Source organism: Balearica regulorum, chromosome 6 (genome assembly GCF_011004875.1).
Source record: "Balearica regulorum gibbericeps isolate bBalReg1 chromosome 6, bBalReg1.pri, whole genome shotgun sequence".
Lineage (NCBI taxonomy): Eukaryota > Metazoa > Chordata > Aves > Gruiformes > Gruidae > Balearica > Balearica regulorum.
The window spans coordinates 21,778,742-21,806,627 of record NC_046189.1 but is presented as its reverse complement, the minus strand read 5'-3'; the positions used below and the strand labels follow the sequence as shown (position 1 = coordinate 21,806,627).

Below are 27,886 nucleotides of genomic sequence, written 5' to 3'. Positions count from 1 at the left end.
CCAAAATGAAGTCTGAGTTGCTGTGGTATAAACACATTCTGTTCCCTTCCAGAATCGATACTTAGAGTCTCCTACAGCATTAAATTTGATTATAACAGGCAATTTTGAGGATAATTTTAGTTTTGTTCCACTTAAGTTGATTCTTTTCCACACTGCAATATCTTCAAGATAATTTTGTTTTTGAAAAAAAAAATCCATGGAAAGAAATGCTTAGAAGAAAGGGAACAGTGATCACATGCCTTACTGGAAAAGCTTTTATTCCCTTTGTGTTCAAGATAATAAGAATAAATCAGTCTTCGTTCACTATTTGTTTATATAGGTGTTTTATATATATATATAAGTTGTAAATACATATGTACGTGTGTGTGTCACAGTAATTTATACACCACAGTGGCATCATGTCACTCTGATGTAACTTTTTTATATTTTATTAAATTACAAAATATCTTTAAGAGCAGCTATAAAAAATTGGCTGCTCTAGAAAATGAGATATTTCAAAATGTCAGTTGTTGGGGTGATAATGAAACAGTTTGATATTTGACAGAAGAAACACACCTTATATCATAATTAGAGGAACTCTTGTGTGTGCTAACCTGGAATTGTTATTTTCTAGAGCATTTATAGGAAATATGAAAATATTTGGTTTTCTTCCAGCTTGGGATGAAACGGAAATTTAAAATGTCAAAATTTCGTCAGGAACAGATGTCCTGACATTCAGCCAGCACTGATAAATGAGTCTGGTTACAAGACGATGACATAGAGATAAAAATGAGATCTCTATAGCATTGGCAGCCTCCACATGCATACATTCTTGACCAGCTCTTAATTTAAGAGTTATTCAGTTTGTACGTGTATGCACGGTGCACAGAAAGTTTTGTTGTTTTGTATTTTATTTAAGAAAAATATTCTCTAAATAGGTTGATTTTCTTGAAATTAGGCTGAAGGTTTGCTAGAATCATGGCAAGAGCTCAAACCTCTAGCCTGGCATTTACCTTCAGTTGTCAAGATGAAAAGTGCAGTAGCAGAAACAGAAGAACACTACTTCATCTTGCTTACTCTTCCATTGAGAGCTGACTTCAAGGTTTGAAGAGAAAGTAGCACTTTGTCTCCATCACCATAGCATTACTTGTATTTTGCCTTGTTTCCTGATTGGAATAACTCAGGCATAACACCAGAGTGACTTAGAGCTTTAAATACTAAAACCAAATCTCTTAAGTAGAGTGCCTTCAAGAATAGAAAACTGCAAAGTTACCTTGAAGCATCTGATTTTACACTTAACTACAGTTCATTGCAGTTAAATCGTTTTTCTTATTCTGGAGGGTGGATTTAGTGCTAGTATGGGGTTGTCTTGTGGGTTTTTTTGTTTACTTGATATACAGGTAGAATTTAGGATTCTGATTGTTTTATGTCTGCTATGGAAGCTGCCTGTTAGTGACTGAAAAAGAATGCATTGTTTTCAGCCAAAGCATATGATTCATGACACTTTAACTCACTCTTCTCATCTTACATTATTTCTTGCTATGCATCTTTCTGATCTTCATCTCTTCTATATGCCCCATAAATGTTTTCTTGTCCTGCATCTACTCCCATCTTTTTATTTGCCCTTTCCCCCCCTTTGAACAAAAGCTGTCTATCCATGCATGGTCTTCTGCAGAGCTGCTGGTGGCAAACAAAGGCAGATCTGAAGCTTCTGTCTTGAGGTTTGTCCATTGCTGCCCAGCTGTTGTGTATGGAAGAGGCAACAACTGAATTAGAGAGGAAGCAAAAATATAAATTACTAATTTTTTTTAAATTCCATTTTTCTTTCCCGGACTAAGTGCCACATTTCCCTTCTCCCCCATTTTTTTTCAGTACTGATAGTATATGCAGCCATGGACTCTCGTTCTGTCTGAAAATCTCACACATAGAAGGTTAGTTAACATTTGATGTTAACTAGAAAGACTTTTCTGCTTTTTTGACAGAGTAAGATGTGGGCCTCCACGCCTGCATGGTGTAAGGTGATCAGTCAAAGGGATCATGCGATAGCCTTGCTACTCCTCTTGATCCCTTTTGAACAGGAGCATCTCTAATACTGGCTAAAGGCATCAGGTCTGCAACTCAATGGCAGGCTATTGGTAAGCACCTTGTTGACAGCTTTCTTGTGTCCTGCCCCGGTTCTGCTCTTGCACAAAGCTACTTCGTGGTGGAGAAGAAGGTCTGATGCATCTGTGCAGTGGTTGTAGCTCCTGTCAACAAGTGTAGGGTGGCCTGGAAGGAGTATCCTGGTGTTGCCCTAACAGGTAGTGTGCTGCAACTGTGTTGCTGTCAGTCCATGTGCCAAGTAGCTTAATGTGAACCCAGGTGCTCTGTGTAAACTATAGTCACTGCCAGAGTTACAATATAAGCATCTGTTAAGAGTTCTGTTGAGTACACACAAACAGAAAAAGAAAAGTGTCATCCTTAATGATGATGATGTTTGTTCCACATGTGGTGATTTTGTAATTTAGAGAGTACAACTGGGTGTGTGTATACATGTGGATATTAAATAGATTATAATGATGACCTCCAAGACCTTCTCAACAAGTCTCCCACTCTGCTTCACAACAGGGTGCTCTTTTTGCCTTGCTTGGTAGTCCTGCAGGTATCCATTTATATGGAATGACATAGAGAGGCTTCTGAATGAGTACACTTGCATAATGAATAGGAAAATGGAGCACACTGGATCCACCCTGTATTTTCTTACAGTTCCCCTTTAACCAAACTCTCTTCAAGTGAAGGCTTTGTAAATGCCCCCCCTCAGCTTTGCCCACAGAAGAGCCGTTATCAGCCACGAAGTTTAATTGCAGGAGTGGGCTCTCCATCTTCCAGGGCCTCCACAACTCCAGCCTGTGAGACAGTGATTGGAAGTATCCTGGTCTGGTCTTGCTGTTGACACTGAAAGAGCAAGGCTCCTGGCTCAGGAGGTCTAACTCTGAGTGTTACAGTAAAGCAGAGGACTGAAAATTAGTGTGCTCATGTTTTCTGCTGATGATTTTTGAGTGATCTATTATGTAGTCTTAGGGTCTGGGATCCTTTTTTATAATATGAGCGTAGGAACAGTAACTGCTTCTTGCTTCTAAAATGTTTTCACATTGTTTAATAGAGAACTGTCACAAATAGCCAAAAGTTTTCGGAACTTACTGCAAGGAGAGCTGTTCTGCTGAACAGCTTCCTGAAGCCCCTTCCCCTTGCACTACAGGTGCAGTTGCTTCTGTTCTGGAATAACTAAATAATAAAATGTGACTGGGACATATGAGGATAGAAGGGAAGAAGGACATTTTCATCTTCGCACCTGAGTTTTCTGGGGTATTTTTCTCCCCATGTCTTAAATAAGACTAGGTATAAGGTCCCAGTGACTGACAGTTGCCATCAACTGTACGAAGCATCCACTTCTAAAGAAATGCCACTAATCGATCTCATTCCTGCTTTGACAAGGAGACATCTGGAACAAGACGAAATTACCTACAAAACATGCAGAACTTGTGGGAATCCTTATCAGAAAGATCTGTTTTGGAGAACCCAAATCTTGAAAAAAGGCACTCGCAGCTATAAGCTCTAGCAGCCACTGTAGAGTTTGCTCTTTATACTTCTCTACACCTTCTTAAATATCATCTTGCCTGGAAATTTTCCAGCGTATTGCTTAAAAGAAACAAAAGAAGTAATCTTCATGGTAGGAAAGTGCAAACTGTCAGACTATCTTAATTTTAATGGTATTGCCTTGCTTCGCCATCCATTTACAATGTGCCCTGAGGAGTCATACACAGGGCTGGTTTTTTTTCCTTCCTCATTCCTTACCTCTAAAATTGTACTGAAAACAGTAATAGTAGTGATGGTAACATATGATTTGCCTGTTCCAAAAGAGTGTTTTGAGATGCAGGTCTGTAAAGGAGACTTAATCCATATGAACAGTTGAGGAAGGTCTGAGTAATAATATGATGGCTGTGTAGCTGGCTGCATGTAATAAAGCTGTGTAAGGCTGAAAAACTAGCAGAAGGAAATGCTGATGCTTTTCTGCGGAAGTGCAGCATAATGCTTGCCGTGAAGATCCATGACTAGAGGAAGGCTGCTGTGTGTGGCAGTACTCTATATCAAAGGGATGTGTCCTCTTTATTTGGCTAAAAAGAAATACATTTTGGAAGACATTAGAATCTGTATTTTAATACTGCTTTTGGACATCTGAATGCTATTTAGGACAGGGTATAAAAAGTTAGTATTTACAAAGTTACTATCCTATAATTGTTGTAATTTTAATGAAGGACTTTGTTTACTCTTAGGCTTTATTTATGACAACAGTACACTACTGCAGTGTACTTCAGCTCTCAGCTCATGGTTTAGGTCTGGATCTTGCAGCTGGATTATGGTATAAATGAAATAGCGGTAAAACGCAAATTCTTTTGGTCCTACTGCAGAACAGGCTGAGTGATTTTGGTGTTCCAAAGCCTCTTAAATAACAGTGTTAAAATAATGAGTAATTAAAACAAAAGTTGGAATACTTCTGTGCCATCAATAAATATTTGCATCTCAAATGACAGATCATGACAAGTCAACCCCCTCATGTGTGTGAGTAATGCAAATAATTTTTGTGGAGATACAGTGCAGCAACCACATGGCTTGTAGTGTGACAATCTGCTGCTTTTCAGTATCTTGACACTTCTGTTGCTTACTTGGAACTTAAAGTTTAGGGAATTAATTCCTCTCCAAATTCCTCCTGTACTCACTAGGTAAAAATTGTTATGAGAGGTTGAGAACCGGAGGTGGGAATGGGATATAGAAGTAGAATTGGAAGGAGCACACAGGTGTCTTCTGGAGCGTGGGAAAGAGGAGTGAGACTAAGGATACAGTGTGAGGGGGGAAAATGTGAACATGATGTATGTGTGTACACCTGGGAGGAATGCGGTGTAACAAGGCATGCCCATTTGTTTGTTCTAACCAGAAACAACATGTATTTGCAACTGCTCCCTTCAGGTACACTTCTAAATTCAAAGGTATATGACAATATTTGTATCCTAGGAAAGGGAGAGATTTGATGTATGTATGATTGTCTGCCTCAAGTTGTGCATGGGACAGATCTGAAAATTCTTAAGAAGAATTAAAGTTTTACTTTTTTTTTTTTTAAGTAGGCAATAGAAAGCTATAGTGTTTGTATCATTGCAATCCCCTCCCACATGGTAGGGTGTAGCATGCCCAGGCACCACCCCCACCTTCTTGCAGCATCTTTAATGAACACAGATTACAAACAAGAAAGAAAAGAGATGCCAGCTGGCTAACATGACCCAAAATGATTATGGACTGATATCTGTTTATCTCTGCTGATGGCATCCAGGTATCTGCCATTTGGGAGAGACAGCACCCTTCCTACTCTTTCTAAATTAAGTCAATAATAACCTTCCAGGTTTGGTTGGAAAATGTAGGAACTGTTACTTCTGGCAGGTCTTGGTGAGAGATTGGATCCTCATTGTTCACCAGAGCCCTAGATGGCCAGTGAGACTAGGAACACCAAAAAGAAATACCGGAGATTTGTATAAAACTTTCTTTAGGGTAGGTGATTTCCATCTGTAGAAGTTGTAAATAGTATTAAAACGAGTCAATTTCCGACTGCTGAACTGAGATCTCCAAGGACAGAGGAATCACAGCTGGGCTTGAAATGAGGTGACATACTGCTACAGTATGTCAGTGTGGGAAATCTTGAAGATGGAGCAAGTAGGTGAAATTTGAGTCTGATGAGCCTTCTGTAGGGAAATAAGAGAAATACTGTTACAGGCAAAGAGTTCTCTAAAGTGGACTCTAGCCTTTTGTTTGAACTGGAAAGAGCCCATTGCAACTGCCTGCCAAGCTCTGCTGTTGACAAACCAAAACAACTGATAGAAGAATTCTTGATTTCAAGATAGAGAGCATTTTCAATCAGCTAGGTGAAGTATCCTTCACATCCTTAGGCTATCACGATACAAAAATTACTGCTTAAATCCTCTAGGGAAACTTACAGTGTGCTGCTCTGATGACTTGGTTAGCACTAAAGGTTTATTTTATGACATTAAAAATAATTCCAAGTAATTGCTATTGCTTTATGCTATACTGTAAGGGAGGCTGTGTGTGTGGATGTGTGCCTGTGTGAGAAAGAGAAATGGTAATGTTCTCTAGTAACCCAGAACAGCTATGATTGTCTGGATCATCTAGAAGCACAAGATGTTTTCAGCAATTAATTTATAGACTTAGCAGATGTTCATTATGGCAAGAACCCAATAAAGGACAAGAGCTGTTCTCTGAAAGACTGGTTGTATGTTTTCCCAGTAACGGAGGCTTAGAAAAGAAATCCACAAATTTTTATTTCCTTATTGAGAAACACCTATTTCATAAGAGAGATCATCTGTTAAGTTTCTAATTAGAATATCAGTCATAAGATGCTTAAATGATCTAACAGAAGGAATTTAAACAATTGAAAAATTTTGCTTTCTTTACTCAATACAGTTTGACTGTTCTTGAGAGCTGCTGTTGAATTCTATAAAACATTGGTTTGGGTAGCTTTTTAAATGAATAAAGGAAAAAGTAATTTCCAGCTTTATTTTTGAGTACACTGTAACTTCAGCTGGTAGCTTAAAAGTAAAAATAAACTTTGTTTTATATAGAAAGCAAACCTAGTTGACAAGGCTGTTCTGCTAGCCATCTTTAAAGAACAATGCCAGTTTCTGATTGAATTGTGGAACAAGAAATCATACTTCTGCAAATGAGGCTGATCAAATTATTGTACAATTTCTGTATTGAGCAGGATGAGGCAGAAATCCCCTTCTGAATCTCAGACTGTGTTTCTTATCCTGGGGCAATATTTTAAAAAAAGATAAATAAAGGAAGTACCATTTAGGTAAATACAGGCATTCTATCTGACTTGTGTTAAAAGGATCAATATAAAATGAAGTTTTGTATTTTTATAGAAGCAAAAGATCTGTATGAGACCGTCATGCCTGAGCGCTGCTCAAGAAGAAGGATTGAACATTAAGGTACAGACTTCAAAACTGAGTATGAAGTTTGATTGGAGTGAGTCAAAGTATGCTGAGTGCTGTGACGTGATAGTATAGTGGTTCCAGAATATCTTTAGCTTGGCAATTTTCTCACTAATGCTTGTTTTCCCTACTATGCTTTGTCCAGCTCCTCACATCCACCTCAGTAATCCCAACACTGCCATTTCTTTACCTCTGATCCAGTAGATATTAAGCAGAGCTTATAGGATTGTGGTTTGCATCTCATTGGTCCAGATTCCAAGTGTCCTCCTGGGTTCGGGTCCGAGGTGCTTCCCCTCTCTTAATATGTCACTGTCAAAAAAAAAGAAATGAAACAAACACAAAACAACTAACCAAAAAGAAACCCCCAAACCTTTTCCTCAGGATTTCTGTAGCTGTTTATCTAAGGTACTGGGGCAATAATTGTTTATGGCTTGTTAAGGGTGAAAAATTATCCAAGACTGTGAAAGTCCAACAATGGCTGCTATAGATAAGATCCAGCTGAGAAACAAAGGCCATATGGCGCTGATTTAGATGAGTTATGTGCAGGGCAGCCTTGTCTTCAAAGGAATTTAGCCAAAGGCAGGAAGGGTAAAGGTAAAGAAACATCAAAGACTCCCCATGCACGTTCTTGAATTTAGGATGCATTCTGTGTAGCCTGCTGCTCGGCTATATGCTGTGCTCCAAGTTGCTTTTCCTGGTGGTCTGTGATAGTTTTGGGTTTATTGGTGAGAGAAAAAGGCTTTAGTAGCATTATAGAAACTCCACTGAGCACCTGTGTGGAAAGAGAAATCATGACCATTTCCGTTAATTTGGGCTAAAATGACTTGTCACTGGTTGTGTATTTTGCCAGCTGGATCTGGAAGGGTTACATTCCACAGTGTTTTTTATTTTGCATCAAAGCAAATGAATGAGGCAGTCCTGCCTAACAGCAGCACGCTTCCCTCTGCCCCCAGCACTCCTTTCCCACCATCCCACCACTGAAGTCCCTCTGCTGCTTCTGAGTATCCCAGCCCTCCTGGAAGGGGAGCAGTGTCTGTGGCTGCTGTTGCCACATGGTTAGAGGAAGTGCTTGCCCTTAAAAATCGGGACTGATTCCCCCACCCAGCCCATGGCACATGCCAGCATACCCCCAACCTTCAGCTGTCAGCATAACATCCTGTGGCACTCAACCATATGAAGGCTGTGGTATGTGCCTTGTCAAACCAGTTGGGTTGGCCATCACTGCAGTAAGTCAGGAAGTTGATTTCTTTGCCTTCTTGCAGTAACTTGTCAGGCAGCATATTGTGTGTGGTGAAAATGGAGTTTGTGTGTGATTTGGTTTAGTATTTGGCTGATGCAGAATTGCGTGGTGGTTGTTTTTTTTTTTTTTTTTTAAATGATGAAACAGTGCCTTCTGTCTGTGCAACAGAAGGAGAGAAATGAATAAAAGTAAGTAAGCTGAAATTGGACTGACTTGGTCCCTACATTTTATGAAGACTTTAAAAAACACTTAATGCCTTTGTGGCAGTGAATATAGGTATTGCGGTATGTGAGTCCTTTTTTCCCCTAAAAGATAATTATTTAAAACATACACAGGATGACTAGTAGATATAAAAAAGAGTATTACAGTTACTCTTTAGAAATCTAGTGTCAAAATGGAGATATTTATGAGGTTTCTAAAACTGTTCACTCACAAAGCTGTAGAAAATACACTAGCAAGATGTCATTAAAAGCAGCAGATGCTATAGTGTTTTTGCTGCAAGCACAGCAAAAGCAAAAGCACAGCAGTTCCTCTATTTTTGCCTCTAACCTATCTTCGTCTGCTTCTTGTCCCCCTCCCTCCCTCTTTATTTTTTAATATGTATCGTTGTTTGGCTGCTAATGGACCCTAGTAGCATTGAGTACATATGCTCTAGGATTAGGATTTGTGAATTGGAAAGACTATAACAATTTAATTTTTCCCCCTTCCATCTGTAGTTGCATAGATGACCCCCTTGATATTTACCAGGCAGAAGTAATCCAAGACCTGCATGACAGGTCTGTTGCATTCTCATTAACTGATTTCTTCAATAACTACTGAAAGCTAAAGGGGAGGAGGGCCGGGGAGGAATAGCAGTGAGGTTGACTAGCAAAAGATTTGACCTAGTTTTTTTCCAATCTGCATGGCTCTGCAGACATATTCAGTTATAAATCTGCCTCTTTAGAAGAACTTTGATTTATTTTTTTTTTCCCTGCATGAACAGCTGGATTTGTTTTGAATGTTCAAATTTGGTGAGTTAAAATGTAAAATTTTGTCGTCATTGTATAGTGTCATAGAAATGTGCATGTATGGTGAGGAAGTGAGGGAAGGCATCTACTTCTGTGGGGTTGCTGTGGGGCTTTCTGCCCTGCCCCTCCACCATTCTCCTTTCTGTGTATTTGATAACGGTGTGACATTACACACTTGCTTTTCTTCCTACCTGCAGTATTACAAAGTGTGTGAAGCACAAATACTCTTCACTTTATTCAGGAGTTGTTGTGATGGTGTTTTGCACAGAAAGCTGAAAGACTTTTTTTTTTTTTTTTTTTTTAATTTTTGATGACATCTCTAAGCTAATCGTTTTGCCTTCTTATTTCTATTTTTATCAAGTGGTCTTGGCTTTTGCTTGGTTTGCTTGTTTATTTTTCTTCCCTTACTTAGCAGTGAAGGATCAGAGATTAGTACTAAATACTGTAACAGCATGGGGATTCATGACAGGCTGAGGACCAGTGCTTTGACCTTCCAGATGCTCTGGATAAGCATTACAACAGACATCCAAAAGGGGATATTCAGTCACTAAGTAGGTATGTGTATAGTGTTTGTCTTCTGATGTTTGATCACAGAGAGGTTCCTTCTAGAGCCATTTGTTAACTGAAGCGCAGGGCTCTGTCACTGACTGATGAGGGTTTTACCTGCTCTGCATTCTTTAATAACTGGTTGTGTTCTTAAACCACTTGCAGCTGCTACAAGAAAACCATACCCAGCTCAAAGTCAGGGAACTGACTCTTGTTTCTGAAGCTGCTCTGAGGCGTAACTGAATTGCATCAGGAGACTGCATAAACCCGTCCTTGGTGGTTACACCCTGGCTTCCTACCCCTCCTGGTCTGAGTCTCTCTTTCATTGTGCTGTAGCAGTGGTGCTGGAGAACAGCTTCATACAGCTTTGGCATTTCTCACTGTTTGCCCATGATCTCTGCTCCCTTATGGCACTGACTCTGGCTTCAATATTGGCTCTTGCTTTTCAAAGAGGCTCATGAAGAGGGCAAGATTTTCCAGCTCTCAGTCAGCAAGGAGGGGGCCACAGTGATGGGCAATGAGCAAAGCAAAGGTGGTGCTTGGACCAGGGAAGGTTCTGTAGGCTTCATGGGAACTCCTCAGGAGCTGTCTCTCTCTTTAGCTGGCCTGTATGTGTCAGTCAACAATATTCACCTGCTCTAGGCCTGGAAAAGGATAGCTTTTGCATGCCGCTGTGACCTTGGTGTAACAGCATTCCCCAGCCCTCCTGCCATGATTTTTGTTTTTACAAGAGCTTCTGTCTGAAGCTGAAAAGATATCCCTAGGTAGAAGCTGATCTTGCAGTGGAGTGAATTCATCACCATTTCCTCTTCTAAAGTAAAATTTGTAATTATGCCATAGTTCTGGGTATTCTGAAGACTTTTGCGTTTCGTTGTGTTCCTGGCTGTAGGCGTGGAGGCATTGGTCATGCTCTGTGGGAGCCAGGCTGTGTCAGTAACGTTTCTCTAGAGGACAGTGACTGACATGCATGTCAAGAGAGTTACTGTCAGCCCAGGAGCTGCAAGGAGGTACCCATTTGCAGGAGCTGCTCTGAATAACGTTCTGAGGCATTACATCTGCTGGCCTGACATTTCAAGTCCCACTGTAAGTGAGCTGTGGTCTTGGGCTGTGATACTTCCTCGTGTATCCTGGATACAGATGTCATGTCTGATTTGTTGTCAAGGGAAGGCAGAGTTTGATCTATAATTCTGTGTAAAGTTGGCAATTATCAAGTGTTCTCAATGCTTGCAAAGCCTTGCCGCAGTTCAAGCACTGTGCAGACACTTAACTGACATGCACGCTGAATGTTTTGCAGTGTATGCAGCAGAGAGGCGCAAGGGTCTTAGCGGCACACTGGCTGAGTGTATGTGGTGGGCAATAAATGCTTGTATTTGCCTGGGCAGACAGGCTGTATGGATAGGTCTTCAAAATGAGTCCTGCAGCGATTTCTACCCCATTCCATCTCTTCCTTTCTCCCTCCTTGCCAAACATGCAAGCAATGTTACACATGGCTAATCTCTAACCCAGCTGGGTGAGAGACTGGCTGTCACTTCCATTCGAGTTGGCAGACCAACATACTAGATACCATACTACATAGCTTTTGTGCTTTTTATGCTGGACTGTCTCATAATTCTCCATGTGCACCAGAATGCTCAGTTTACTGCAGTACATGGAGCAATGGGACAAGCTCTAAAATCCTATGAAAGAGATGATCCCCAACAAGGCAGGACGTTTGTGTCTCCGTTCTGTTGATGGTTGGGCTAGGTTAGCCTGTGCCATCAGGAGTGTCTGCTTTGATGCTTTGATCAAGCAAGGCGTAACCTCACACTGCCTGGTCACAGCTTATTTGAAAGGCAGAATGTTCTTCCTTTTGACTCTTTAGTAATACTCCTAAATAAGAATTCCTTGATGACCAGTCTTGAACCATGTTTCTTCCCATTTAAAAAAATAAAACTCATGATCTACAATTGATTTATTTCTTTCTAATTCTGTCTAAAAATCTTTGATGATGATATAACTCATATGGATTCCCAATTTTGGTTATTAGTTTCCATTTTTATATTCTAATAGAAGGTACTAAACCAATTCAGAGCAGGGTCCAGTTCCTCTGTAATGTGGTGTATTTTGTGACCTGCCAGGGCAGATTAGTGCTCTGCCTGGTTTTCAGCACTGGCAACATGTCTCCTCTTTTTCTTCAAACTCTGATAGAGAAAGAGCCACCTCTTGTGTTACCATCTCAGCATCACTTGTGGCGTGTAATAGCAACCACTGGGGAACAAAGTTACAGTGTCAGGCTCCTACAAATACCAATCTGCCCAAATTTTTTTTTTAAATCCTCTTCTGATAGAGGTGGGCAGTTATACTAATATACATTACTATAGGATCACATTTCAGTCAGGTGCCCTTTGTGGGATCATTTGAAGTTGGAGTGTACAAGTTGCTAGAAAAACCTTGTAATGACCTAAAAAAAAAATAGAGTTGTAACAATTGCTTGTGTGTTTTGATGTACAAAATACACTTGCTTATGGATTCAAGGTGTAAATGATTCACAAATACCCCAGATGTGAGATTACTACTTTTCTTTTGGTTGACACATGCTGCAACATTTTCAATTGCTGTCAAAATTGTTGCGCCAGCATTGTTTTCACGTGGTGAGCTCCTGTGGCTGGCTGGTAGCCATGCGTGCAGCTCACCGGTGTATCATGCTGCTAGGCTCCCTTCCCTGTCTGCCATTTCTGACTGCAGCAGCCCAGGGAGTCGTTTCCAAAGTGGCATTTGGGTGATCCGCTAGCAAATCCTATTATTTGTTAATAGGATTTGTTTTTGCAGTGCTTTGTCCAATCACTAATTGTTTATCGCGCATTAGGAGTACAATGAGATGCCTGTCAGCTGTGTTATGAGCATTTTGTGTGCAAGACTCATTATTTGCCTGCGATGGTGGGTTTTGCTTTGGGAAAGCCTCAGTATGGAAGGCAGAAAACAAAGGCTCTGCGTTTCAAACAGTGCAGCATATCCTGTGCTCTGGTAGGAGCCAGTTTCCACCAGCTCCCCAATAGATGGTGGGGCACATAGAAGGCTACATGCTCTGTGCTTGTGGATGCAGAGCCGTGGCTGTTTTCCATATTGCCTCTCTGCCTCTCCGAAAGAGTGTCCTGGTGAGGTGGCAGTGAGACAGGAAAGCATTAAGAAAATTCAGAAATAATTTGAAGTAGAATAGAAAGATGAAGGTGAAAAATGTACAGGAAAGCTTGGGAGCTAGTGAGAACTAGTTGCTTTTTTTCTTTGTTGAGTATTTTGATCGGTCTGGATGGTATTTAATGATCATGCAATGTAGGTAGAAACTACTTCTCAAAAGGAGTCCATCTGAGCTGTTTTTTGAGGTTTCAGGTATGAGCATTAATATAGGTATTTTTACAAATCTTTTGCTGAAACAGCAGTTCAATTCTTTTGAATTACAGTCATCTTAATATGCTTTTTTTAATCTCTTTTCTCAGAAGAGAATAATTTTTAAGAAATGCTAAAGTCAGATTTCCAAAGCAGAATCTGAATGAGGTCCTGTGATGGCTTAAGTTGAGCTTTTGGAGAGTTCACACTCAGGTTTGCTTATGTCTCAGCTTAGCAATGCTGTGCTGATGGCGAACAGGATCAGGTCACTGATCCAGCTAAAAATTCAATGCTTTTCTGGGGAGGTGGGCAGGGATAGTCTTCAGTTTCTCAAAGCCCTAATTTGCTGCTTCTGTGGCTGCAGTAAAGGTGGCAGGGTGGGACGAGTGAGGGTGAGGGAGCCTGAGTGCTTTGGGTAGCTGCCCCTGCTCAGGGTGCTGTGCCTGGGTAGGTGGGGACTGACCAGGGGAGCCTCTTCTGGCTTAGTTGGATCCAGCTGGAAACTCCAGCTGCAAATTTTGAACAGTCCTTATCTTCTTCAGTAATCTCAATTTAGGGATAAAATAGGTAAAATAATTTATTGTGTCATTTGGCTGCATGCTTCTACAGAAATAGGTTTCCTGAATATGTACATGTATTTGTTATCTTTTTTGTATAGGAAGCTAAATAGAAATAAACCGAGGCACTAGATTTTTGCACCAGTTAGGAACAGAGTTTTGTTCTGATTTTGTGCAAAGTGTCTGGAAATAAGGCTCCAATTCTTGTTGAGTAGTCAGACAATATGTTGAAGTTTGATGTGTGTACATGCACATTTATTACATGTACATAAATATATAAATATATATATGCCATTACAGATGCTTTATATATGTATGTGTGTTTGTGTATGTATACATATATACATGCAGTCACACACATGTAAAAAAATAAAAAGTGAATCAATACCATTGTGGTCATCTTGTGTGACTAACACCTGCCAACCAGGATGAAAATTGGTTCATCTTGAAGTTCCCTCAAAAGGTTTTGTGATTCTGTGACCTAGCTCTTGGAATGAAAGCTTAACCTCCAAGTCAAACCAACCATCCCTATTTCAAGTACTCACAGAAATACAACCATCCTACTGTGAGGCATCCATGACCTATTCCTTCTTCAAAGGGAACAGTCTTCACCAGAAGCAAGATGTAGTGTGAGCTTTCATCTTGGAGCAGGAAAGTTCCTGAAAAACGTCCTACCTCCTGACGTAGGGAGAAATAGGATTTGCGCCAGAGGTACTGGTTTGCCAATAAAAGTGAGGCACGTGTTTAAATCCTCTCTGTTGTATGCCATGACAGTCCACCCACAATGGAGGAAGCAAACTCAGGACAAAGAGGAAGCTTACAAATATTTAAATACTTTGTGATGTGTGCTCTTTCAAGACCGGGAGTTTGTGCCTCTCCCAGGTAGTGTGATGACAACATTCAGGAATAGAGCATGCCTATAAATTGTGCAGGCAGGGCTGGTCATTTGCTCAAAGGCAGGAGCACATTTGTAGCAGACAGGTGGAGGTTTGGGCATTGCCGGTCATGCAGCACCTGCGCTTGCTCAGGGACAAGTTGCAGAAGCCATGGAGGAAGGCAGCAGGGGAGGGGTGCTTGAGCCAGACAAGCACTGAAACATGTTGAGGACTTAAGTCTTTTTTTAATGTTCCATAACGTATCTTCTATCTTTTCTGCTTTCAAAAAATGCATGCTAACCAGATGGAACTTAGAGTTCCTGTTCTAGGTGAGCAATGCAATTTCTCAACTTTTCAGACACCTTTTAATATTTTCCAGGAAGGTATTGCTGAAATGTCCAGTTCTGTTCAGTGACTTGCTACAGTCTTTTGTAATAATATCCGATGGAACAATTGTGTTGTTAGAATGAGCACTAGGGATTTTTAACTACATCCTTTTAAACTACATCCAGGCATTATTTTGCCTCCTGGTAGTAAATAGATCAGAGTAAGGAAAATAAATTAGAAGATAAGAGGACATTGATGAGATGAGCTATCACTTAATGACCAGGCCACAGAGGAACCTGGAGGAGTAGCATTGTTTTTTTAGTGGGCAGAGTTATGTTATTTATCAAAATCATTGCTGAGGCTTTTACTCCTTTAGACCGTTGCTCTGAGCCACTTAGCAACTTTTGGGTCATGTCCAAGTGGCAGGTAACTGCAGCTTCTTTTTGCATCTCAGAAGCTGCCTTGGTGGATGAAGGAGAGCTACATTAAGAATGTGTGTACGTGCCAAGAGGCTGGTGGATGGTATGACTTGGCTATGGCTTTAATATAGGCACAGGTATTGCTCACAAATTTTTATTTTTATTTTCTTGCTCACATATTGAAAATATGACCAAAGTAAAAGATAAAGTAAAGCTGCAGGGCCTGGTGGGTTAGAACAGTCATTCTGTTAGGGTGACCTACTGCAACTTAAAAATCAAATTGTCGATCTTCCCTGTCTGTATATGCTTTCTTCCTACCCTTTTCTCTGTCCAGCATTTAATCCCATTTGGGCCATGTGTCTTTTCATATGTCGATGTTTTATGGCTGGCTCTTTGCTTTGGCTCTCCCAGACTTGCTGAAGTAATGGTATGTATCAGCTCTGTATTTTAGGAGGTGGCAGAGGGGAGTAGGAGACAAATGTATAGGGTCAGGAGTGGCATGGAAGGGATGCATTGGGGTTGACCATTCATTTTTACCCAGTGCAAAAGGTAAAGGGCCAGAAATGAAACTGGTAAGTAACAAGTTCAAAATGAAGGGAGATGGGTGTCTTCACGCAGTCTGAATTTACACTGGGGAGCTCTGCCACAGGGTGTTGAAAGTTTGCATGGGCTCAGTGAGCTACTAGTGCAGCTTGGGGAGGGAGGAGCAGCTCTTTGGGGACTGCTGCATGCAAAGATGCCTTTTTTTGGTCTAGAAAGTCTCTAAGCCACAGCTTTTTAAAAGTTGGGAGAATATTTTTGTCTCCACTGACCTTTAGCAGTCAGCTACAATTTTGGAGACCTGAATTTTACCACTGACCCTGACTCGTGTATCCTGATTCCACTGTGTGTAAAAAGGGTCAGAGCAATACTTTCAACACTGTATCATCCGTCCGTTCTACAGCCTTGGTGATGCTGGTGGAGGGCAGCTGAGAGGAGGCACTGTGTGCGAGAGATCGGGGGGACTAGAGTGTATCTCCCCTTCCATTCCCTTCTCCCTCTGCCTCATCCGCACTTGGAAAGTTACATAGTGACTAAACTCTTTATTTTTAGATATTACAAAGAAAGAAAGCATTAGACAGCTGGCTGCAAAAATACTTATTTGTGACCTTTCTCTACATTTATGCAGTTCTTGTTGCTATTCTGGAGAGGGCATGCAGTTCCTCCCCACTTCAGCTCCTTGGTCTCACAGAGTTTCATGAGGAACTGAAATACTTATAGCTTTATGCATGCGTATATTAAAAAAAATTTAAAAAACATGCTTCCATGTTTGGAAAACGTGACTACTTCTGTTTGTAAGCTGTTGGCGTATGTTTGCATCCCATTTTCCTAGTAATTTATTAACAGGACAAGCAACTGGAGTGCTGCTGGTAGAGGCTGCATTGGGGTATTCCCATATTGGTGGCTGAACACCCTCTGCTTCAGTCAGTCCTGTTTATGAACTAACCTACAGCTTGAGATAGACTCATCCCTAACCTTTCCACTTGTAAGAGAAAGGATTAAGTAGGTTTGCAAGATCAGTGAGGCGAAAGGGTTTGGCAGTGTGTGTGAACAGGGGCTGGAATCGGGGCCATGATCAGCGGAGTCTGGTCTGCAGCTTGGGACCTAGCAGGCATGCAAAGGTAGCTCAAGTCAAACAGATGTTGTTGGTTGTGTTTTTTGTTATTGGAGCAATATCTCAGGAAAGAGGGAGTATTTTTGACTTTGCACAATGTGTAGATGTGACTTTTGGACATGTATGTTCAGTCAAAAAAACCCAAACAACAAGGCAGGACAATATAAATGTGAGAAATCCAGCTGCAAAAAAGAAACAGTTTTACAATAATTGAATGGTATAGGTCAGTCATGTCAGTAACTTGAGAGTAACTCCGTAAGATAAAACATTTCATAATATTGCTGTTGAGTGATGAGGATAATTTGTTTTATTTACTTAAAATGGTGTGCACTAGTACTGCACTAATTGGTAAGCCTCCAAGCTGAAATGCAGCTACTAAATTGTTTTTTAATCACAGCTACCTTTCAGACTGTTGAGTAAAGTGAAAGTTTCTATTATGTGAAAGTACTCTTGGATGGAAACCCTTGAGTCCCTTATTGTCCCCAAGCAGATTACTGTGACCAAATATTCTTCTCTAAAACTTATCTGTATAAAACCATTTTTTACTTCCATAGCACCCTCAGTATGAAAAACACTTGATGCTGAATGCTGTTTTGCTAGGACAAGATGCTGAATTTATAAGGGTGCTTTGCTAATTACTAAAACCTTTTTGAAGCATTGTTCTGGCAAGCAGAGATGGAGCAGCTTTATACAGCTAATATGTATATGTGTCAGTGCTTCTATTACATCAAGTGTTACAGGTGTAGTGCTATTCTTTAGCCTGCTTTTTATATCCATCTTTGATTTTTTATTAAAAGAAATAATATTTTCTGTCAAAAGGTAGAAAAATGCATGGGAGTGGTGGTACTTGAGTACTAGTGACTGGTATTCCAGAGGGGTATCTGGCTGATGGGAGCAAGCCTGACAGAGCCCACGTGTAACGATGCATTGGCTTCTGCCACCACTAGCTGCTAGGACTCTGTCCATGCTAAATCCCAGCAAATACCTGCACTTAGTAAAGTATTGGATTGCGCCTCATTATTTTAGATGAGCAGTTTCTTCTCCCACACCATTAGTTTCACCAGCCTTCAGCGGCACTGCAGGCTGCTGCCAGCTGCGCTCCCTGAGGTCCAAGTACAGTAATAGATGCGTTTTCTACTGCCAGTTTGACATGTACTTTTATTTATTTTATGAGGGATGAGCAATGCCCTTTGTTAGGAAGGATTTCAGATGGCAGCCCAGCTCTGTGTTTAAGAAGTAGCAGGACACTGGTGAGCGATGTGTGGGTTATTTATTTTTTGGGGTAGGTTGATTTGTTTTGATTTTTTTAAAGCCTTTTAATGAAACTTAAAATACTGTGTAGAAATGCCAACGTCAAAAACATGTTTGCTTATTGGAAAGGTTTCTCAGGTCAAAACATTAACAAGAAGCTTTCAAAATGTTGGGAGGGGAAAAAACCCCACACCAAAGCACTGATTTTCTAGCAATCTTTTTTTTCCCCCCTCTAGTGAGTGTAAATGCTGTCTAATAATTTGAGCCAAAGAAAGAGAAAACCTCACTACTTCAGTAAGCTGTATTCTCTCACAAGCTGCTTAGCTTTTATTTTTAGAAACGCATGTGGGTTCCACAGTATAGTGCTTAGTTTGTATAACGGGATGGGAGGTATGGGATAATGATGCCAGTGTGGAAATAATGGCTAATGCATCTCTTAACAAGAAGAGAAGGAAAAGCATCGGACCTCTCTGATGAAAGGCAGATGCATATATGTGCTTTTCTGAAGGCATTTCAGGAGCACTGGGAATAGGTCCCCTCTGAAAGGACTGGCTCTCAGCTCTCCTGCACACTGCCCTCTGAGGCAGCACTCGCGATGCTCAGCAGGAGAAGGCTCTCGCTCATGTACCAAGTCGTGTGCTGGGCTTCTTGCTTGGGCAGGCCAGGTTTCATTGCAGGAGTTATAACCCATTGCCCAGCACAGCCAACAAGTTTTAGTGAAGTTAACTTTCCTGTATAGGATGAGGTTAACTGGGTTAAGCCCCCTGTCTGTGCTTTAGACATTGTATTCTGGTGGGGCTTTCTGCAGCAGAAGTTGTTGGGAAACATAAAGCCAGAATCAGTACTGGGATAAGTATACTGAGGTGACTATCCTGCTTATCTACTGAATTTGTCCTAGGACTATTAAGACTTTTCTGCTTTTTTTAAATTTATTAGCAAACAAGTAACTTCTGAATCAAGTAGGTCAGCTATACAAAAGTAACAAATACAGCAATTGTTTTTGTGTGTTGTGGCAGTAAATCTGTTGAGTGTCCGCTCAGAAACAAGCCTCTCTTGCTTTCACCCATTCTTGTAGTTAAAGCAAATTTAGATTATTTCTGTTTAAAACCAGCAAGTGATGTCCAACAGGTTAGACAATTGTAATCATAAATCCCTGGAACAATCTGTGTTTAGAGAGCATAAAGCAGATGAGCCAGGAAAATTTGTTCTGCATCAGTCTTTCAAAAAGGGAGCCAAACTCTTCAAACCAGATCTGGGCATCTCTTTAGCACAGACAGTATTTTTTGCTGGTTATAACTGCCTTCCCTAGTATTTGTAAATATACTAATGGGAAACAATGAGATTTGACAGATGTACTTAACTTGCAGGAATAGCTTGCTTGGTTTTTTTTGTTATGGAGCTCACAGTTGGCTGGTGTTAGCAACGTGAGCAGTCTTTTATGCAAGCACCACTTGAACTATGCCTGTGTCCAAGCAAGAGGTTTTTACCAGGTTCACAGAGATACTGTTTGTATGTAATCAGAGTACACTGCTTAGCTCAGAGTTCGATATACTTGGAGATGACTCAAAGATGCTCTGCACACTTCACATTGACCGTAGTTTTCTCACATTTCTCCATGTAGATGTATCATCAGCACAGGAAAGGGAGATCCAAACTCACATTGTGCACTGGCAAGCAGTTAAGTCAAATATCTTTGCGGACATGAAAGGCTAAAGCAAAAATGCATATTCTCGGTGTTTATGGGGACTTTGTAGCCAAGGTTCTGCCTGATGGCAGATTTTACAGAGCCTGTTAGCCATTAAAATGTGTTACACCTAGATAAAAAGTCATTGCTTTAACAAGACTCAGGAGGAACAAGAAGGTTGATGCAAAACTAAGCAATAACAGTCATAGGTCAGAAATTTAAATGAATTCAGTCTGTTTGCAATCCTCAGGAGAGGTTTCAAGGTCAAGGAGCACACAGGTCACTTGGTGCACGTAGTTTGAAAGTTTTAAATTAAAAATTTAACAGAAATTTTCTTGACATACAACAACACTGTGGTGGGTTGACCCTGGCTGGGGGCCAGGTGCCCACCAGAGCCGCTCTATCACTCGCCTCCTCAGCAAGGCAGGGAGGGGAGAAAGGAAGATGGAGAAAAAACAATCCCAAACTCGTGGGTCGAGATAAAGGCAGTTTAATGTAGCTAAAGCAAAAAGCCGCGCACGGAAGCAAAGCAAAAAGCAAAGATTATTCTCTACTTCCCATCAGCAGGCGATGTCCGGCCACTTCCTGGGAAGTAGGGCTTCAGTAAGTGTGCCCCTTACTCCGGAAGACAAACATTGTAAAAAAAAAAAACAACGAATGCCCCCACCCTGTTCCTCCCCCTATTCTCAGTTTCTTACTGCTGAGCATGACATCATATGGTATGGAATATCCCTTTGGTCAGTTTGGGTCAGCTGTCCTAGCTGTGTCCCCTCCCAAGATCTTGCCCACCCCCAGCCTACTGCTGGGGAAAAAGAAATGTTGGAAAGCCTTGATGTGTGCTGGCACTGCTCAGTAGTAGCCAAAACACTGGTGTGTTATCAACAGTTTGCTAGCTACCAATACACAGCACAGCACTATGAGGGCTGCTGTGGGGAGAATTAACTCCATCTCAGCCAGACCCAATACAAACACTTAAAACATATTGCATGTGAATGGCAGGACAGCTTATTAAATCTGATAGGGGAAGTTCATAAAATTAAAAAAAAAAAAAATCTAAGCTTATTTTGTTGGCAGTTATTCCTGGGTTTAGGGCCTAGTAAGACTTTTTGCAGCTCTATCCCTTGTGATGGTGACTTATTTTAGGTATGCCAATTTTAAATGCAGGAGTGTAAAACACCCTTTTGCATCTACATCAAAGAACCTCGTCTTGATTTAGGTTCTCTTGAATGGATAACCTTGTCCTTTTGTAAAAATAATTGGACATAAGTTCAATAGATTTTATTACAGATTATATTAGGACAGTATAGTAAAATCAAGGATCAAGATAGTAAGTCATTATCCTCCCACAGTAAGAAAATAATAATAAAAAAATCTATAGCAGACTCTTTCGTCCACTCAGTCTGTTGCTTCCCCATACCTGGGCCCCTTTTTTATCAGCTTGTGGGGTTTGAGTTTGGAAGAGGGGAGAGAGTTGTGGGGTGTGGGGTTTTTCTGTTTTGGGTTTGGGGTTGGTTTGGGGTTTTTTTCTGCTTATTTACCTCATTAAAAATGGAGAAAGGTTTATGGTTTTCAATTTCTGGATTCTTGCTGTCTTGTTCTAGAGAGAATTTTGATGAAATGTGAATTTCTAAATAGAGCCGAAACATTTTGAGAAATAAGCATTGCAAAGTAGTACAATTTTATCACTTCAAAGGGCATGGGAAGGAATCCAAACCTTCTTTGAACTGGTTAACATGTATCACTTGTCAGCTAACATTGTCAATTATTTTAAGGCTGATATTTCTTAAAGGTAAAGTTTAGAACAAGCCATTGACTACTTTGTCTATATCTCCCCATACATTTTAAAAAACAAAGCCTATTTAGTTACATGAATCATTTAGCCCTGTTAACGGGATTTTTTGTTTAGATTGGTGGGTTTTTTTGGCCCAGTTTGAAAAGCCTTAATTCTTGCAGACCTTTTAGGCTGTTTAAAAAACCTGTAATCCCTGTTTACCTGTTGTGGGCTCTGTGGTGGTTTCAGCATCTTCAAAGCTGCTGAGAAACTGTCGAAATGGATTTGCTAAAGGGCAGCTGCTTTGGTCAGCTCAGAAGTGGCACATGACCTGCAGGTATGAAAACACTACATTCATGTGCTGTAGGAGGGCCAAACAGGCATATTTCCAGTGCCCCAGATGACTAAAGAGTTGCTATATATTAGTTTCTGACCAGATTCAGGGCAAAGATTACATGTCACAAGTAGGGCTGTTTTGATTTGTAATAAAATCCAGAGAATCACAAAAAAAAGGATCTTTTTACTTTTTTTTCCTTCTCCTTCATGTGATACTTTTAAAAAAATATTTAATGCAGACTTTGCTAGTACTAATGAACATCAGCTTCCAAGGTTCATGAGGGTCAATGATAACATTTCTAGTTAATTCTGGGATTAAAATGATGTAATTTGTCAAGATGAAAAGCAGTAAATTAAAAAGGTTACATGGTAATTAATTAGTAAGGTTCAAATACTCAGTAAAGGAGAATAGAAAGAGTGAATCAGTGGGAGCATTTTCCTTACTTTTTTATTAGAGGTTATTTTATCAGCGATACGGTAGTTACGTTTCCAGTTGATATGCCCAGCATGGTTTGTGCTCACTGCGAATCTGACCTCTTCATATTTCTAAAGAGAAACTTCTCCAGCGTGGAGTGCCCAGGAAGTGGAGCCAGAATATTTTTAAGCTGTAATTTTATGAACGTGAGGACTTAGACATCTAGTGCGGAGCAGTGGGCATGGCTTCTGAAGAAAGACTCTGCAGGTTTGCGGTTTCATTTTCCCTGGGAGTTGATGGTTGGGTGGGATCCTTGTCTCCCTCTACGCAGCACTGCACGTGCTGCCATCCCTGGAAAGAGCAAGTGGCGCCCAACTGGCGAGTGCCTTCCTACACCAGGACAAAGTTAATTTTTAGTTTTGTTTGTTGGTTTGGGGTTTTTTTATTTCTCCTTTTTCTACTTACTCACCTGTTGTAATAGTGGCTGACTTTGTCTAGTTAGCATTTGTTAAAGGGCAGGTGGGAAACCCAAAATGGTGGTACTTGTTGATCAAATTTACATACTTTTGGTGAAATGGTGCTTCTTTTTATGTTCTAGGGGAGGTGGGGGATCATTTTGCAAAGGGTTTCTTGACTCCTTTCTAGAGGAAAAACTGATCTCTGAGTTTGGGATGGAGTATGAAGCCTTGCGGTTGCTGTTGTAAATAATCGATTTGAGAAAAACAGACAGGATCTAGAATGCAAATCAGCACCTGCCTTTGGGGGGTATGGGACACTCAGAAATGCTTGTTTGCCTTCAGGCAGACGATGTGGTGTTTATGGGCCTGCAAAGGCTGAATGCTTTCCACTCAGATGCTGTGCAGCAGCCCGTTATCTGAATTAACTGGCTGTGGGCTTTTGGTTTGGTTTTGGTTTTAAATGTGGCTTTAGATTGTGAATGAGGAAGCTGTCTATAAAAAGGTTCTTGAATTCTGAGTTTAATTCCCTTGTTTATGTTGGTCTTTCATTTCTAGATCGATAATAGATGAGGCTGCATTTGGCAAAAAATGCTTGCTTTTTAATTTCTCCATAATTGAATGCCAGCTTTCAATTCAGCTGTACTGGAATCTATTGAAAAAAAGAGATCTTAGTGTACCATTTGTTCAGATTTACATGTTTTAAAGAGAAAACCTGGCAATATACTTGATTCTGCTTTCCTTACTCTTTCACAATAGTTCTCCCTTCTTAATTGCAGTACCTTATGCAATAAATAGTCCCATGGGTTTCAGTAAGACTGCTGGGGAATTGAATACCACAGCGCTAGCAGAAATGGAAAAAATGAATAGTGCTTTTAAGAAATGCAACATTTGGCAAAATGCTTGTAGTTTGTACGTGTATCAAACATTAATTCTGTTTTGTTTACTTACGAATCTATTTAAATTATTACAGAAAAATATTGGTGAGAATTATGTTAATGATGCTTTTTTGGCATCTGGTATGACATTTGGGATCCTATTGATTAAGTTGTACTTTAAAATTGTATTTTAACCTTGAAAAACAATTTTTATACTGCAAATATAGCTTGAACTCATTAAGTTTTTGTGTGTAAAGTAAAAAAAATTATTTTAAATTTTGCCAGTCACACCAAAGGCATGACATGGCTCATGCACACTTGAATTGGTGGTCAGACCTGCTCAGTATTGCAGGCATATAAAATGTTTCTGTTAAAATTGCCTTAGTGTCCTTGAGTGTCCTACTAGGAATTAACAATCCCTTGAGGGGATTTTTTTAAAGCTTTTTTTCAAAAGTGGAGAAAGACCACAAGAACATAGCAGGAGAGAGACCTCTGTGGGTTTTTTAAACTTTCCCTTACCCTTTCTCCCAGACATAGCTGGCCAAGATCACCCTGTGTCTTGCAGCTGTAATCCCTGTACACATCCTTACTGCGCTTTGCTGTCCTAGTGGACAAGCTCTGGTTCGGGTCCAGTGCATGTGAAAAACAGAAGCGGTAAAGGAAGAAAAAAATAATATTCCTGTTTAGAAAATATCAGATTGAAGCAGAAAATTTGTTTCCCTTTTGGTAATGGGTATAACATCAATATTACAATTCTCTTTTTAAAATCTAGACAAACACTGTATCTGTGCTTTGTTCTGGCTTTATCTAGGCTCTTCATTAGCAAGTCATGTCATTTTAGGAATGGCATTTAAGGAAACCCAGCTGGTTTCCTTAGATTTAAATGAAGATCAGCTCAGCATGAAGCTTGTTGGAATTGCTCCTTGTGGAATTTTTCTAGCTGGGACTTTCTAATCTGCTTTTGACTTTATCAATTTTTTTTTTCTTTTAAATTAGCACATTTAGGGAACTGCCTTTCTATTGGAGTTATATCATGGCTATCTCATTCCTTCACTCAGCAGAACAAGAAAAGCAAAACAGAAATTGAAAGATACATGTATGTAAAAAAAAAAAACCAAACAAAAAGCCCCAGACAAAAAACCCAACCAAAACCCAAACCACACGTCCCTCAACCAACCAACCAACAACAAAAAACTACCCAAATCAAATCTTACTTCAGAGACTGACTTAGCAAGTCCGTGTGGAAATAGGGAGTACAGTTCTCGCTTCTTCTTTTGTCACCTTATACTTTAAGTAATGTACAGGTTTCCAGTGTACCTAGATCACAGCATATTTACATATAACACATACAGAGCTTATATGCTTCTGTTTCATGAGCAGAAAACTGGACTGCTTTCTGCTTGAACTCAGCAGTCAAACTGGTATTGTTAAAGCTCTTAACCCTAAAGCACGGAATTTATACCTGATGCAGTGCCATTGATTTGGCTGATGCTAAGGAGGTAGCAGTATGGTTGCAATCTGCAGCCAATCCAAATTGTGACTAAACTTTTATAGAATGTAGTAAGTTGTGGTTTTTTTCCTCTTATACAAGGATGAAAGAGTGAATTCACCGATACACTGCATATGTCTTTGGATATATGACTTCCTGCCATCCTCACAAATAGTCACCAAAATGATTTCAGGCTATAGGATTGGCTTTCATATGGGAATGGTATCAATGTATCAAGAATTTTTCCTCGGAAAAATAAGGAAAACAAGGTGGCCTGGCATCATCCATCTTTCTTTAGCACAGTGCTATTGCTGTAACCACTGAAGGATTGCTTAGGACTTAATTCTCTTTAATCAGCTGTGCTGTCTTAAACATAGCAGAAACAGCAATTGTAGCTCAAACCAGTGCTAAAAATGGAGCTTGCATGTGGATAAGGATTCCATGATTTTTTAAGAGCTGGATAAATGTGGAACTACTTTTTAACTGAGTGTGTTGTTTTGGTCCCTGCTGGCAAATGAGGTCTTAGGAAACACAAGTCTTTTAAGTGAAATCAAGAGTTAATAGTTCAAAGATGGCAGTTCATACTGTTCATATGTGAACATGATTCTCATACAGACTTTGTACCTTTCATGGGGATTCCAGAGTGGGACTCATAGTTACAAGTAATTTGGTTTTAAATTAGTGGAATGGTGGTCTTCGAGTGTATGTAATGTAAGTTATGTATCAGAGACGCCCAATTTATAAACTGAATGAACTAATGGATTGGTGTTTGGATCTATGACAGCTTCGTATTTCAGCAGAAGAGTTTGGAGGAAGAGCAAAGTCTTTGAGGCATGGCTCAACAGCATTTAAACTTTATGGTTTAGAAAATTGTATTGACTGGGCAGCTTCAGTGCTTGCTGCCTTTAAGGACTTTGAATTTCCACTGTGCAAAACGTGTCCTGAGGCAGTAACTACTCTGGAAACAGATTTATGAAAAAGGCTCTGTTTGGAGGAGAATATTATGTGCTCCTCATCTCTGCAAGCTGCTCTGCTCTTCTCATTAGTTGGTGCTTCTGTAGGAGGCATTCCTCTCATGCTTTTGTTCTATCCATTTTTTTTTTTTCAACATGAAAGAAAATCCTCCGTTTCATGTGCTCCACAGAGTTCCTTTCATCCTTCAAAGTGATGTTACTTATTTTGCAGTGTAAGCGCCTGTATGAACTTGCTTTTGAGCTGTAAGGCTAAATACCGTTTTGTTGGCAGGGTTATAATGTTTGTGCATTTACCACATATCATTGATTGATAACAGTAATGAAATAAATAACTGAAGGATTTCACTTGTTTTCTTTTTTCACTCTTCCGTTTCTAACAGGTTCATTGCTAAACCATGTGCCTTAGGCCTTAAAGTCCAAGCCAATGGACCACAGAAAGCTCAACCTAATGCTATCCTGGAAAAAGTTTTCACAGCTATTACAAAGGTAGAGTATTAAACTAAAATATATAACTTATAAAGTGTGATATGGCACTATCAACTATGTCTGAACAAAACAAAGCTAACTGCTAAATGCAGCGCTGCATTTTTACAGCTAAAATCAGAACAGGCAAATGTCAAGGTTGTCATTGGTGTGCCAGCTTGAGCAGTTGTGTGTCCCATCATGAGGTCTCCTGTAAGCTTTTGATCAAAACAAGTTGTTACAGAAACGCTTTGTAGGTGCCGTATGGCCACCTACTTTTTTTTTGCTTATCTTTTAGAAATTTCCACAAAATCATCTTTTTTTTTTTTTTTTTTTTTTAAAGAGCAAATTGTGAGCCAGTACAATTGGCCTTACTATGTTTTCCATGAAACTTCAAAGCTAATCCTTTTAGGGGAACTGCCTGAGCACAGGGCACTGCTGGCTTGCTGATGTCCCAGCTGTTTATGTTGTGATGAATGTCCTTTGAAATTGGAGTGGAGCGGTGGGGGAAGGAAGAAGCTAGAAAAGTGGGGGAAACTGAATAATGATTTAGAGATTGCAGGGTTTTTTTTGTACAATACAAGTTTTTCCCCCACCCCTTATGTCCGTCTCTACAGCTCTCACTGTATAACATCTCAACTAAACCTCTGTGTCACCCTGTCCATGCTTTTGAAGCATCCTGAGCTTTTCCATAGCAGTGAGCAGTCATTAGGTATGCTTTAGAGTCTCCTGAAGACCTCAGTGGTCAGCCACTTTGTAGCAGAAAGGCCTGTGGAGGCCTGAAGGATGAAGCCACTGCGCTGCAGGAACTTCCCAGTCCCACCTCAGCTCCAGGCTGCAGCTGGGTGCACCGCAGCAAAGGCATCAGCCTAAACTTTGGAAAGTGTCAGAGTCACAGAGGGCAAAATTGGGTTCATTGTCAGGAACAGTGAAAAATGCCATGGATCTGTCTTGCTTGTGTGTCCTACCCTAGCCTGAGATCACCATGGCACTTGGTGTGGTTTTTGCCCGTTTTCAGAGAGGTAATTGCCCATACCTTGTGTCTAAAAGCTGCAACACATGTGCTCTCACCCAGACTCAGCTGGAGGAAGAAAGGGATTTTTTAAAAATATATATTTTTCCTTGCAGAATCTGCTAGTCCGACACATGGCCTGAGTGTGTGAAGTGATC

At 40.3% G+C, this 27,886-nt stretch overlaps 1 protein-coding gene across 3 annotated transcripts in view; it reads left to right on the top strand.

The window, feature by feature from the left end:
• Positions 1–27,886, top strand: part of CERS6 (ceramide synthase 6) — a 133,575-nt gene that overhangs the window by 10,677 nt on the left and 95,012 nt on the right. For all 3 annotated transcript variants that reach the window (XM_075756744.1, XM_075756746.1, XM_075756745.1), the window contains exon 2: positions 26,635–26,740. In XM_075756744.1, the coding sequence (XP_075612859.1) occupies positions 26,635–26,740 (106 nt within the window). The remainder of the gene's footprint in view (positions 1–26,634; positions 26,741–27,886) is intronic.